This window comes from Bufo bufo, chromosome 2 (genome assembly GCF_905171765.1).
Source record: "Bufo bufo chromosome 2, aBufBuf1.1, whole genome shotgun sequence".
NCBI classification, from domain to species: domain Eukaryota; kingdom Metazoa; phylum Chordata; class Amphibia; order Anura; family Bufonidae; genus Bufo; species Bufo bufo.
The window spans coordinates 442,905,170-442,920,144 of NC_053390.1; the positions used below are offsets into that span (position 1 = coordinate 442,905,170).

A 14,975-nucleotide genomic window follows, 5' to 3' on the forward strand; every position below is an offset into this window, starting at 1 on the left:
AATCCCACAAACCCATTTTAATTATACAAGGAGTAAGGCTCCATTCACACGTCCGCAAAATGGGTCCGCATCCTTTCCGCAATTTTGCGGAAAGTGTGCGGACCCATTCATTCTCTATGGGGACGGAATGGATGCGGACAGCACACAGTGTGCTGTCTGCAGCCGCAATTGCGGAGCGCGCCCCCGATTTTGGGTACGCAGCTCCGCAAAAAGATAGAGCATGTCCTATTCTTGTCCGCAGCTTGCGGACAAGAATAGGCATTTCAATGGGGGTGACGGGCTGGTGTGTTGCGGACCCGCAATTTGCGGGTCCGCAACACATCACGGACGTGTGAATAGAGCCTAAGTGTGCAATATAGTTACATTTCAGAAGTTGCTTGGGAACCTGGTCAAATGACGCTCTTCTAAAAGCCCAGCTTCTAACAATGTCACACCCTTTTGCAGCTTTCCAGCCTGGGCTATGGACGGGACATTACATCCACCGTTTCCAGAATCAGAACTATTCCTCACCCTGGACAATGCAGAGACAAGTTGGATTCTGGGGTTTGGGTATCTGCCAGGGAGAAGAATAGTTCTGTCTGTCCACAGTAGAATGGAATCCTCATCCATAGCCCAGGCCGGAAGTGTTTTTCCAGAAGAAGTATTTACATGACCGGGTTCCTGTAAGGCTGATCCACGCAACTTTGGACAGATCAGTATATTACAAACTTTGACCTACAGGTGTGTTCTGTGCTATGAATGTGGCTTGGCGGGCCCTGCCGAGTCCTGGAAAACCACCTTAAAACTATAATTTCCAGTATGACCTGACAACTGTGAGGGCATGCAGGGAGATTTGATTTTGGAAAAGTTGGAGAGCCACAGAATAGGAGAACATTGCTTTAGATGTTAAATCAACAGATTATAAATGTGAAGAGTTGACTGGAACAAAGATTTCATAATACAGCTCTGGCTAACCAACTTGACACTTGAGAATTTACAGAAACACTGAGCCATACAGTACGTCCAAATAGAACTATATATATTTGAAGCAGAACTTGCTATCATACATTACTGCCCTCGAAGTGAGAAAAATGACACGTCTAAGGAATAATACTCTTTCCAATTAGATTCATAAGGCACATTAAAACCTTGTAGAAAGTAATAATGTAGTTCAGAACTTGAAGAGCAGTCTTGACCAAATTCAGCAGCAAATCATCAACTTACAGAAAGGTCAGTTCTAGATGGAATAGACAGATATAATGACTTAATTAAAATGGCAACACATTTAATAAGTGCACTAGAGTCCATGGGGTATAGACAGCTCTCCATTGTTCCATGTAGGGAGAGTGGAGTCAGAAAAGCTGCCAGGCTTTCTTACCAAGTACAACTCCTTTAAATGAGCTACAGGGTTCTTAGTTGCAGCAAGGGACACCACATTCATCTAAGCGTGCAAAAGTAGATGCCAGTAGTAAGAAACCATTTTTTATTTAGTGTAAAATAGTGTCTTTGCAAATGTTAAGGTGGCAGTTGTGACACATACAAGGTGAAATAGAAGAAAAAAGGAGAACACTTCTGGATTGAGAATACTCTGTATTTAGTGTTGCAGTATGGTTTCACACATACTGCCTGTTAGTGTTACTGTAAATGGTATGAAAGTGCATTATACAATAGGTATTATCCATCCTGCAGGGTCTGCATTTTGGCAAGTCCTCTGTTTAGTGGCGAACAGGGCAATATGCTGCCTTGAGGCCTATTAATAGGAAGGCCACCCGTTTTATACTGCTCATCTGAGGGCAGCATAAACTAGTAACAGAGACCATGACAGACATGCTAGGTCACTTATTTTTGGGCCGGTTATTCTCTTAAACCACTGGCGAGATTCTCCAGCTTGGCTTGGGCAGAGAACTGGAGTCCCAATAATCATGAGCATCAACTATTCGAACCCTCCAGAGCATGACCGACAGTGTTCTTTCCATATGGTCCTTAGACAAGCTGCCAATAAGCATCGGAGGTGGGTTTGGAGAGAGGTAAGTTCTAAAGAATATATGGACTCTCAAGCTCAGGCATTCTACTGAGCAGACTCCAGCACTCATGACCTCTGCCACCAGTTTAGGCTGCCCTTTAAAGGGAATAATAACTTTACCTAATGCCTGCATTCATACTCAACAGCTCCCCGCCGCTCCGGTTCTCGGTGGTGGCTTACCCATGTCCATATTCCGGTCCTCACAGTGTTTACATCTGGCACCAAATGGGCATAATCATACATGGCACAACATTGCTGGAGCCAGGCTGCAGAGGAGCATGTGACCATGCAGCACTGGATGTAAACACTCTGGGGACCAAAACATGGACATGCGGGAGCCAGAGAGTAGGACCACTGTAGCAGGGAGCAGGCAAGTATGAATAATCTATTTACAGAGGCGGCAGGCATTAGATAAAGTCGTTATTCCCGGAGAACCCCTTTAAGCAAAAAAAATAAAATACAATTTTTTCAAAATGAAACAAAAAAGTGGGCATGGAATGAGTGTATACGATACGTATACACATTACGATACAAACCGCAAAGAGGTAACCGGTCCAAATCGGTCAGTGAAAACTCATGGGATCTCATCAATGTGAAGTAAGTTACCTCAAGAACTATTTCAGCTCTGCTAGATCAGTACATAGTGTTATCTATATCTATTAAGGAATAACGTAGACAGACATCACTGCAAAAAATTAAAAAGGTATTCGTAGCCCTCTATGGCATTGTGCTTTTATGTCACAGAATGCTTTGACAACTTAATATCCTTCTGTATTCAGCATCTACATGCCTCTTTCACACCACGTTTAGTTAAATTGATCAAGTTTTCTTCTCAGGTAGGGCTCATTCACGCGACTGTAGGCAGTCTGCCCGTATTGAGGACCACAAACAGCCATTGACTTGAACGGGTACACAATCTACAAGATACGAAGCCGCGCGAAACGAAGGCATGGATTGGAAGCCCACGGGAAGCTCTTCATAGCACTATGAAGAGCTTCCATGGGCTTTGAGGTCTGTGCTTCTGCACCGCAAAAGATAGGACATGTGCCATCTTAGTGCCCGTGCCCCGCAATTTGCGGTCTGCAGCATGGGGCACACACTTGTGTGAATGAGCCCTTCAGCTGAGGATTTCTGATACATAGGCTTCTATAGAGAATAAAAAAAATAAAAAATAAAATACAAAAATAAAATAAAAACTGATGCAACGCTTTCAGCTTTAATCAGGCAAAAAATAAAAATAAACTAAACTAAAAGGTTATAGGAGAGTCAGGTGAACTGATTACGTACAATAGCATCCATTTTTTTCAATTAGTATAACTTGTCCCTTAAAAAAAAAAAAAAATTCCTCCTAATGATCAAAAAGTCAACCAATCACAGGCCACTTGCCTTGTTCCCCGAGTATATAAAAAAAAAATATAAAATAATAATAATAATAATAATATGGACATACAGATGCTGTCTGCATCCATTTTCCCTGTTCCTGTACTGCACACAAGAATAGGCATTTCTACAATTGTGAGGGATGTGCGAAACGGGAAAGTGCGGGGTGCACACGACTTGCAAAACGGATACGGTCGTGTGCATGAGCCCTAAGTAGAGGGAGTGTCAATACAATACATTCTCCTTAGTATCTAGATAAATCTTCATAAAAATTCAAGAGGAACTGCAAAAATTCTGTATGTCTAGAATACAAAGGCATTGGTCATTTTGTAGCAAAAAAACAAAACCTAAAAGCAAGGAATGTGACGAAATGAAGGGGGGGGGGGGGAGAAAAATAAAAAGGAACCCCACCATTTCAGTGGTCCACGCCACCCTTTAGTTGTCCTGTAATGATTGATGCCTCCAGTCACTGGCTTCAGTAGCCACAGGCATGTACAGAACATCATTGCTTCAGTAAAGAGAACAAATACCAGAAGGACCAGATTATTTATAACTTCTAGCAGGAATAATAAAGGAATGGCACAGCATACAGTCATAAGAATAGATGTTCCAGAACTGGCATAGGGGATGCAAGTAATTACTAAAACAGACATGTCAGGAGAGGGGACAGGTCCTCTTTAAGATCACGAGAAGTGTGACAATCTCTGTTGCTGGCTGAAAATGTACCTCCCATTTCTGCCTCTTAATTTGAAACTCCACCTTTGAGCAACATATGCCAAGTGAGACACTTAAGCTAACAGCAGCTCGTCGGTGGTTGCTGGACGTCGAGATGATGATGGGACAAAGCTGCAACTGCACGTTATAATTTGTAGAAAAAGGTGAACAGATCAATGGTCTGGGAGCAATAATCAGGATGTTAGGACTCTCCCTGCAGCAGCCACCAGTACAATACAGGCTTCAGATCACCGCAGATTACTATAGTGAATCGGGAAAGGCTATTCCCTAAAAGCCTATTTTAGGAACTGCTAGCAAGGCAGAGCTCTAATATAATCTTCAAAAGGGCTCCAAAAACAAGGGCTTTAAGGTAAATTTGGCAAAAACTACTGGAGGTTCTGTCCACAGGAACCAGTACAGCTCAGTGCATATGGCAGAAGCTGTATATGGAGTCCCTGCAGCTCCGAAGTTCTGGTGCACCATTGTTTGTAGGGAAGAATACTTCAGTAAAGGCTCATGCACACATACAACGGATCCACAAAACATGGAGCACATACACATGGCTTCCGGGTGAGATCTATAAAGAAAAAAAAAAATGGAAAAAAAAAAAAATCTAAAAACGGGAAGAGGACCTGTCCTCCTGCTCTGTGTTTTGCAGACTGACCCAAAGACGGTCAGAACACTGCAAAAAGTAGAGATGTGCGCATGAGCCCCCATAACGGCATATCCACAAGAGTACGTTATTTTTACCCGCAAATGTAGCATGGCAGACTGCAGGTTTGAGGTCTTCAATAACACTGCCAAATGTAAGAGTGAAATTACTAGGGAACCAGTTTCCATAGGGGGAAAATATGCACAAAATAAAATTATATATATAAGATACAATATACAAACACATACATACACACACACACAACCGATTCCATCATCCCTAGAAAAAAAAAATACATGTTAGCCCTGTCATTTGTGTAGTCAGTTCTAACCTGCATTGCAATTTAACAGCATTGATAAAACTAAATTATTTCAGTGAGGAATTATGGCAGGGGCAACCCAGTAAAATAAAAGTAGAGAAAAGAACCTGCTGCAGGGAGGGCAGGTAGAAACGGGCATACAGAGGAATGGTCACATTGCCTCTGCTCGCCTCACATATTGAAGACTTTCTGTAGAAACCGGTTAAAATTATATAATGACTTGAATTTCACTACATCTATCAAAGGCAGAGTTACAGCATTATGCTGTATTTACACTAATTTGGCAAAAAAAAAAAAAAAGGGAAGAAAATAAAATGTCAAAATTCTGGTAGTAATAAGGAGGTTACTACGCTGTATAGAGGGAGTTGGAGGGGGTCAGGTCACACCAGGTTGTACTCTTTCAGGTTGAGCTGTAGGATGGTGTCTTTGACAGCAGCGAAAACAAAGCGGATGTTCTCCGTGTCTGTGGCACATGTGAAGTGTGAGTAGATTATCTTATCACTATCGGGATTCAGATCCACAAACATTTTCAGGATGAATTCACGAGCAGTCGTCGCATCTCGCTGAGGACCTAGAGCACAAGAGAAGGAACACAAAGCAGCACATGATTAGAAACCAACTAAATCTCCAACTGATAATGTCTGCACAGAACCTGCCATAGAATTTATAAATGTGCCAAGGCTCCTACCCCAGCCCCTGCCACACCCTCTTTTCGGAAATTGGTGAGGACAGATTAGAAACACCACAATTTAGAGGCAATAGCATTTAACTCCTAGAGGACCTTGTGATTTTCCGTTTTTGTTTTTCACTCCCTGCCTTCCCAGAGCCATAACTTATTTTTCTGTTCACGTAGACTTATAAAAAGGTATTATTTTTTGAGTGACAAGTTGTACTTTCTAATGGCACCATTTTATATTGCATATGAGGTAGTGGGGAGCTGGAAAAAATAAATAAATATAAAATAAAATATACAAATGGGTGTAATTGGAAAAAAACAAAAAAAAAAGCCAGTTTATTTTTTTGTTTTTTAATGGCGTTCCATATGCAGTAAAATTGACCTGTTACCTTCATTTTCCAGGTCAGCACTATTACAAAGAGGCAAGAAAAACTATACAAATGTATTTTAATACTGAAGGAAAAAAAAATAAAAACACACAACCTTGAAAATAAAATAATAATAATAATAATAATAATAATAATAATAATAATAATAAATATATCCATCCCCCTTTCATCGCCATATTCTGACCCTTACAACTTTTTTGTAAAGCTGTATGAGGGCTTATTTTTTGTGGGGCGATCCGTCCCCCATTGACTTTCAATGTAAAGTCTGGACGGATCCGTCTGAACAACTTTCACACTTAGAATTTTTTCTAAACTATAATGCAGACGGGTCCGTTCTGAACGGATCCAAACGTCTGCATTATAGGAGAGGATCCGTCTGTGCAGACAGCAGATGGATCCGCTCTGAACTCAAGTGTGAAAGTAGCCTTAAAAGGGATTCTGTCATGAGATTTTACCCCTATAAACTAAACATATGCTCATGTCCGGAGTAATAATAAAAATCCTAAACTGGCATTATTAAACTACACTGTGGCTCTATTTGCACAAAAAACAGGTTTTTATGACCTGTCAATCACTCACATAAGGTGCAGCGCATCAGGCTGAGCCTAGTGTGCGGGATCTGGCAGAGGGACTGGTAGGCTTGCGGAAGTGGCGGTGGGCACTGCCCGGGCACCCTGTATTAACGGACCTCCCCTTGGGCACCTTATGTGAGTGATTGACAGGTCATAAAAACCTGTTTTTTGTGCAAATAGAGCGACAGTGAAGTTTAATAATGCCAGCTTAGGATTCTTATTATTACTCTGGACATGAGCATATGTTTAGGTTATAGGGGTAAAATCTCATGACAGAATCCCTTTAAGGCTATGCTAATAGGCTGATATGAAGGTATTAGGAAATAAATTTTATACACATTGAGTGCAAGCATACCGGGAATTATATGCAATAAAGTGTAGATTATAACAGCAGCAAAGGTCATGCCAGCTAGCACAACATTGCTTAGCCGAGGTACATACATAGTGGCCAATTATGGGGGATGTCCTTTACAATTTAACAATTGATAGGCATACATCATACTGCATTTAGATGTTTGGGAAAAAATCTTAACCATAATAATTTCTGGAAATGCGGCATTACTTCACTGTTTCTGTACTTACCGTCAAACTCTGGAAAGTAATCTACAAGGTGAGAATACATTATTTTATCTTCAAGAAGGTCCTTCTTGTTTAGAAAAAGGATGACTGAAGAATTTTGGAACCATGGGTAGGTAATTATAGTTCTAAAGAGAGCCTTGCTCTCCTCCATCCGATTCTACAAGGAATTAACGGAATGTCAATAAACATAAATAGTCAGGAATCCAAAGATTAATAAAGTGTACGTAACATTTCATGTCTTGTAATGAGAATAAGTTCAAAATCCTGCCACGGTTCATCTCAGAGGGGTCACAGTACCATTCGCTCTTTCTCTTAGCACAAACATAGTTAATAAATGCCTGCAGCCACCTCTTGGGGGAACTAACTGTATATACCTTTATTTTAATCCGGGAGATCAAAACCCCCTTAAGAACTGGACAATTTTTGTTCTCATTTTTTACTCCCTACCTTTCCAAAGCTATAACTTATTCTTCTATTCCCATAGCCGCATGACAATTTTTTTTGGGGGGGAAAAGTTGTACTTTATCTATCATTTAATATTGTATATGATTTAAAAGGAAGCTGGAACAAAAAAATTTTTTTTTTATTAAATTCCAACAAGTGTGGAATTGGAAAAAAAATAAATAAATCTGAAGAAAAAGAATTTCTTTCGAATACCATAATTTTTTTTAGATTTATGTCTACGGGTCTGTTTTTATTGATAACACTTTAGAGTGTGTATGACCCCCCCCCCCCCTTTAAATTTACTTTTGGGAGGGGAAGTGACCAAAAAGCAAGTTGACTTGAATGGGACCGAGTTGTGTCTAACACATTTGACTGATCAACGTGATTTCACTGGCCCAGGAAGAGGCTGCAGCTCTCACATTAGCTCCACGGCCTCTACAAAACACCAGATCAGCGGGGGATAGACCATTAATATTAAACACCCGGGAAATCACTTCAAGTTTAATGAGAGCTGTAGAAATATGCATCTCGTAGGGGCTTCTAATAGAGGCTAAATTACTTCTTCCATGTGTACTCATTGCCATTGTGCCGGTTCGTGTCTGACTGCTGTTGATAATGTTAATTATAAAAAAAAAAAAAATTATATACACGTACCTCATTATCAGACTCCACAAGGACTTGGTCATATTCACTCAGAGCTACAAGGAACATAATGGATGTGACATTCTCAAAGCAGTGTATCCACTTTCTCCGCTCTGATCTCTGCCCTCCAACATCCACCATTCTTTTAAGCATAAAAAAAAAAAGACATATCAAACCAAAAGTTCACATTACCCCCTTGCCATAAATAAAAAATGTTAACATAATGCCATACATTTTTTTGCTTTGGTACACTCCTCCCCATAACTTTACTTTTCTGTTCACCAGTGAAACTGAATTGCTCTTTGTATTCAGGGGGTCAGTACAATACAGTAATACCAAATGTATCTACTTTCGCTTTACTAGTTGTTGTTTTTTTTATGTTGCTCTGTCACCATATTCATTGACACCTTTAACTGTTTTATTTTTCCATCTACAGAGTTGCATAAGGTTTTTTTGTTTTGTGCAAGTGAGCTGTAGTTTGTATTGGTAACACTTTTTGCTAACTTTTTCATTTTTTTCACAGGGAAAGGTGACCAAAAATGGCATTTAGGCCTTTTAAATTTTCTATTATGGCGTTCACTGTGGCGTGCACGATTGCCAACGGTCTGGAAACTTACAGACAGTCCACAAAAAAGGTGTTTTTTCTGCCCTCTGTAGTGTCTGGCAGAAAAAACACCTGTCATTGACTTACTTTTTCAGTTTCTACTGTGCATGTGCAAATGAGCTCTCAGCAAGCTCTGCCTCTAATGCCACCAGATGTAAAGCAGCTATCCTATAAGTCCATTGCAACATGAAGAGAAGAAATAAAGTATCTTGCGGCACTCACCGAAGTTGAAACAGTGTAAAGCTTTATTCTTCCTCTTTACAGGAAACTTGTGAGCGGGGTGCAGGGGCGGACAGCTGATTACAGATGATCAGCGGCTACGGCCGTTTCGCGCGCAATACCGCGCTTCTTCTGGCCGCTCTAACGTCATCGAGCAAACTTGCGCTTTATAGAGACAACGACCCGTAGCCGTGACTATGAGTAACAGCTGAGCGCCTAAATTAGCGACGTTAAAATCACGTACATGAAAAAGGTTGTTACATACATATTCGTACCATGTTTTTGAATTGTGCAATAATGATGATGCCGACGTGTTCGTTGTGCGGTAATAATACTAAATTAGCAATCTCCACTGGCTACTTAGTATCACATATACAACACTGGTGGACAGAACTATCCAGGAGGGGATCTGCCTCATAAAGGGTCCACTATCTCACCATAACGGAACTTAACATAGGTAGGTTTAGTCATTTCATAGAGGAACACGGACATGTCATTCCTATCATTCAACCCCGCTGCTCCGGTGCGTATGATCCACCTTCCCTCCCTCCGCAGGAGCAGCCGGTGTCAATCCCCTCTCCTGGGGATGGGTCGAACCTGTTCCACTCCTGCAAAGAAAAGGCAGTGCGGGGAGAGAAGGGGCGGACACCTTTTTTGCAGTTTGTGATGAAAAAGATTACATACATGCTATCAGTACCAAAGTCCTGGAATCTAAAATCTTCCAGTTGGCGGATAAAGAAGTAAGACTTTTCTGGACGGTCAAATCTCTTAAATCCTACAAGGACTGTGGACGGGTCCCGAAGGGCCTACGCTTGTTTAAAGAGATAATGCAATATGAAGAGGACCCCACATTTGTTGAAGCGTGGAAAGACACGCATCAACAATTTTCCATGCAAATTATGGATCTTGTGTTGGTACGAGATGAAAAGGAGTATGCGGTCATAACTGATGAATTAAGTAAAGCACGGGAGGAGTTGCAAAAAAGATTAATGGAGTCCCAATTCACCAACTTTGAAAAGAGACTTAACAAGAAACTTTTAGCTACCCAAATGGAGATCAAGGAGAGAAAGAGGGATAAGTTCATAAGGGACAAGTCAACGAGACGGAGACGACAGGTCTCTTGGCGACAGTAGAAACAGAGGGTGAAACGTCCAATACCAATACTATGGACATAGTTGTGAATCTCACCGTATGGTATTTTGTACCGAAAATTCACAAGTCACTGACCCACAGTGGCCGGGATCGGGTCAGTGACAGAGCCACTTTCTGGCTATGTGGACTGGCTCCTTAGACCGCTCCTCTCTAGTACTCCAACATACCTTAAGGACACAGGCGACTTCCTCCGTGCACTCCAGCTCGTCGAGTGGCGGAGGGAGTTTAGCCTGTTGTCCTTGGATGTCGAAAGTCTGTACACGAGGATTCCTCATGATTTAGGACTTCGGGCCATTAATCTCGTACTGAATAAGAGCGACAAGGGAGCCATGTTCAATAGCTTCATTCATGAGGCACTTGACCTAGTTCTTACCAGCAATGTGTTTCAGTTTGAAGGCCAGTGGTACCGCCAGGTACTAGGTACTGCGATGGGCACGCTGGTGTCTTGGACCTTTGCGAACGTGTACCTGGCGGTATTTGAAAAGACATATATATTCACGGTGGGTAACCCCTTCCTGCGGTTTATACATTTATTTTTACGTTATGTCGACAATGTTTTTTTGGTTTGGTCGGGCGGCGAGGAGTTGTGTCGCGAATTCGTGGACTACCTCAACGAGCACAACCGGATGAAGATGCAATTCACTCTGAATTTTGGGGGTGGATCGCTGGACTTCCTAGATGTGCACGTTACAGTAGAGGACGGTGTATTACACACCACAGGCTTTCGTAAGCCCACTGCAACTAACTCGCTGCTCCACCACACCAGCTTTCATCCGCCATCGGTGGTGAAGGGAGCCGTCCCATACAGACAGTTTGTCCGTTTGCGGAGGATCAACGACACCGATGGCGGATTTCATCGGCAAGCCAATGAACTCAGAAATCGCTTGCTGGATCGGGGTTACCCGCCTAGAATAGTCTCGACAGCATTGCAGAGAGCAGCAGCTCTCGATCGAGACACATTGCTGGTTGAGAAAAATAGAAGCATCGAACAACCCCGTTTTGCCTTCGCATTTAAATATAGTCCCGCCGCTGATATTATCAAGCGGGTAATAAATGAAAATTGGGATCTGCTTAAGGGGGATCCTGCCTTGAAGAACCTCACTAGCCAGCGCCCATTGGTTACGTTTAGAAAGTGTTCAACCCTTAAAAAGACAAATTGGTCAGTAGTGTGTTGTACAAACCGACGGCTGAGACATGGCTCACAAGTAGAAAATCAAGAGGAAACTATAAGTGCGGGCACTGCTCTTTTTGCGCATTGAATGTGTGTAGCAAATGGCTACAAATAGGAGGAGTCAAACACGTAGTTAGGGATTTCATGACTTGTCGGACACCCTATGTCTGTCAGTCATTTTTTGTCCATGTAAGAGGTTCTATATTGGCAAGACAATCCGCCCACTCTGAGAGAATACGGGTACATGTCAACTCCATTCGATCGGGCAAGGGATGCCCCCGCTTGATTGAACATATTAGAGCCGCGCATGGCGGCCATCCGCGCTGCCTTTTCTTTGCAGGAGTGGAACAGGTTCGACCCATCCCCAGGGGAGGGGATCGACACCGGCTGCTCCTGCGGAGGGAGGCTAGGTGGATCATACGCACCGGAGCAGCGGGGTTGAATGATAGGAAAGACATGTCCGTGTTCCTCTAAGATATGAATCATGAAATGACTAAACCTACCTATGTTAAATTCCGTTATGGTGAGATAGTGGACCCATTATGAGGCAGATCCCCTCCTGGATAGTTCTGTCCACCAGTGTTGTATATGTGATACTAAGTAGCCAGTGGGGATTGCTAATTTAGCATTATTACCGCACAACGAACACGTCAGCATCATCATTATTGCATAATTCAAAAACATGGTACGAATATGTATGTAACAACCTTTTTCATGTACGTGATTTTAACGTCACTAATTTAGGCGCTCAGCTGTTACTCAGTCACGGCTACGGGGCGTTGTCTCTATAAAGCGCAAGTTTGCTCGATGACGTTAGAGCGGCCAGAAGAAGTGCGGTATTGCGCGCGAAACGGCCGTAGCCGCTGATCATCTGTAATCAGCTGTCCCCCCTTGCACCCCGCTCACAAGTTTCCTGTAAAGAGGAAGAATAAAGCTTTACACTGTTTCAACTTCGGCGAGTGCCGCAAGATACTTTATTTCTTCTCTTCATGTTGTATTGGATTTTACTCTTATACTATTACGGCTTGCTGAGCACCACATACGAAGATTTTGTGCCGTGTCGTACGCATTGGCCTGAGGGGATTGTCTGATATAGTACTCAATGTAATAGCAGTGCCACCGTATTCTGCTCGCATACGAAAATTTATCCTATAAGTCCATGTTCTACCTTTTAGGCTCCATTCACACGTCCGTGGTGTGTTGCGGATCCGCAATTTGCGGGTCCGCAACACACCCGCCCGGTACCCCTATAGAAATGCCTATTCTTGTCCGCAAGCTGCGGACAAGAATAGGACATGTTCTATCTTTTGCGGAGCTGCGGACCTGAAGATCGGGGCAGCGCTCTGCAAATGCGGATGCTGACAACACACTGTGTGCTGTCCGCATACATTCCGTCCCCATAGAAAATGAATTGCGGAAGAATGCGGACGTGTGAATGGAGCCTTAGGGTGCTTTCACACACTGAAAATCAGTTCCATTCACCTGAATGGGGTTTGCAGTAATCCATGCGACTGCTGCCCCATTCAGGTGAATGGAACAGATTTTCAGTTGCGGAAATTTCTGCAACAAAATCTGCAGCACGTGAAGGCAACCTTAAAAGGGCCTCAAGACATGACTTTAATAAGAAAACCAGCACCTCATCTGCAGACAGCTGTTTTGGGGAGATTGCCCCTCATTGGTGCAGAGCAGAGAATACTGGCTTAGGGTGCATTCACAAGACCATATATTTTGCGGTCCATAAAACGCAGATCTCCAAAAAAAATTAAATAAAAAAATATATATGGATGTCGTCTGTGTTGCATCAGTTTTTTTTGCAAATGCATTGCAACAATGTCTATCCTTGTCCGCGAAATGGACAATAGGAAATGTTTCTTTTTTGCGGGGCCGGGGAACGGACATAAGGATGCAGACAGCACATGGTGTGCTGTCCGCTTTTTTTTTTGCAGACCCACTGAGATGAATGGGTCAACAACCTATCCAAAAATAAATGTGGATTGGATGCAGACCAAAAAGAAGGTCAGGATTTGGTGGCACTATATCTCCTTATGGAGAGCGCCTTAAAACAGCATTAGTAATCTGTGCCAAAATTTGACATGGATAGCACAAAACAAGCTCAGCCTTTTCTGCTTTCAGGGGTATGAGTTAGGCCTCAGGCACACAACCCTGGTTTTGGTGCGCATCCAATCCACATTATTAGTGGATCAGATGCGGACCTATTCATTTCAATGGGGCCGCAAAAGATGCGGACAGCACACTGAGCTTAATGCTAGAGATCCGGCAGGTCTCAATATTAAAACTGATGTTACATACTATATCGTACACGCTGATCACAGAATGTCTATAGTCATGCTTCGTGTTTGATCAAGAGTACCTGTTTTATAAGGAGGAGTTTTTCCTCAGGAATGTTTTATGCTATGACTAACAGTGTTGCATGCACTCAAAACATGTAAGCAACATGTCTGATTTTTTAATTATTATATATTTTTTTTAATCTTTTAGCCCCAGTTGATTTTCCATTTTTGTGAGCCATAACTTTGAAATTTTTCCATTCACATATATGTGCCGCAAATATCCGTCCGGGCCTGTGCTGTATGAAATAGCAGAAACCAGGCGGCTATGGTATTCGGTCACGCGTATACAGCAGAGATCACCAAGGATTTCCAGTAGTATATGTTAAAATAATCTATATGTATTTCTCCTGTAACTGAAGTAAAAAAAAGTGTAAAATAAAAATTAAAAAATAAAGAGTTAAAAAAAAAAAAGGGTTCACATGTAAAAAACAAACAAAAAAAAAAACCACCACATTTGGTATTGCCGCGTCCGTGACATTCGGCTCTATAAATATATCACATAATCGACCCAGTTCAATAAACACCATAAAAAAAATATAAATAACTGTAAAAAAAAAAAAGCCATTTTTGTCACCTTACATCACAAAAAGTGCAACACCAAGTGATCAAAAAGGCGTATGTCCCACAAAATGGTACCAATAAAACAGTCACCTCATCCCGCAAAAAATTAGCCCCTACATAAGAAAATCTCAAAAAAAAAAAAAATACAGCTCTCAGAACATGGACACATTAAAACAATTTTTTGGTTTCAAAAATGCTATTATTGTGTAAAACTTTATTAAGAAAAAGTATACATATTAGGTATCGTCACGTCTGTAACAATCTGCTCTATAAATAGGTCACTTGACCGAACCGCTCAGGTGAACGCTGTAAAACTAAATAAATACTGTGCTAAAACAAACAATTTTTTGGTCACCTTGCCCTATAAAGTGTTATAATGAATGATAAAAAAAAAATAAAAAAAAAAAATCATATGTACCCAAAAAATAGTACCAATAAAACTGGCACCTTATACCCTAGTTTCCAAAATGGGATCACTTCTTGGGAGTTTCTACTGTAAGGGTGCATCAGGGGGGCTTCAAATGGGACATTGCATCTAAAAACCATGT

The 14,975-nt window shown here is 41.8% G+C and overlaps 1 protein-coding gene across 1 annotated transcript in view; it reads right to left on the reverse strand.

Annotated features, from left to right (window-relative positions):
* Positions 1-4,272: 4,272 nt before the first annotated feature.
* Positions 4,273-14,975, reverse strand: part of LOC120989414 (guanine nucleotide-binding protein subunit alpha-11) — a 41,823-nt gene continuing 31,120 nt past the window's right edge. Inside the window, exons 5-7 of the mRNA XM_040417497.1 lie at positions 8,382-8,511; positions 7,287-7,440; positions 4,273-5,638 (exon numbers count right to left, since the gene is read on the reverse strand). Of these exons, the coding sequence (XP_040273431.1) occupies positions 5,448-5,638; positions 7,287-7,440; positions 8,382-8,511 (475 nt within the window). The 3' untranslated portion in view covers positions 4,273-5,447. The remainder of the gene's footprint in view (positions 5,639-7,286; positions 7,441-8,381; positions 8,512-14,975) is intronic.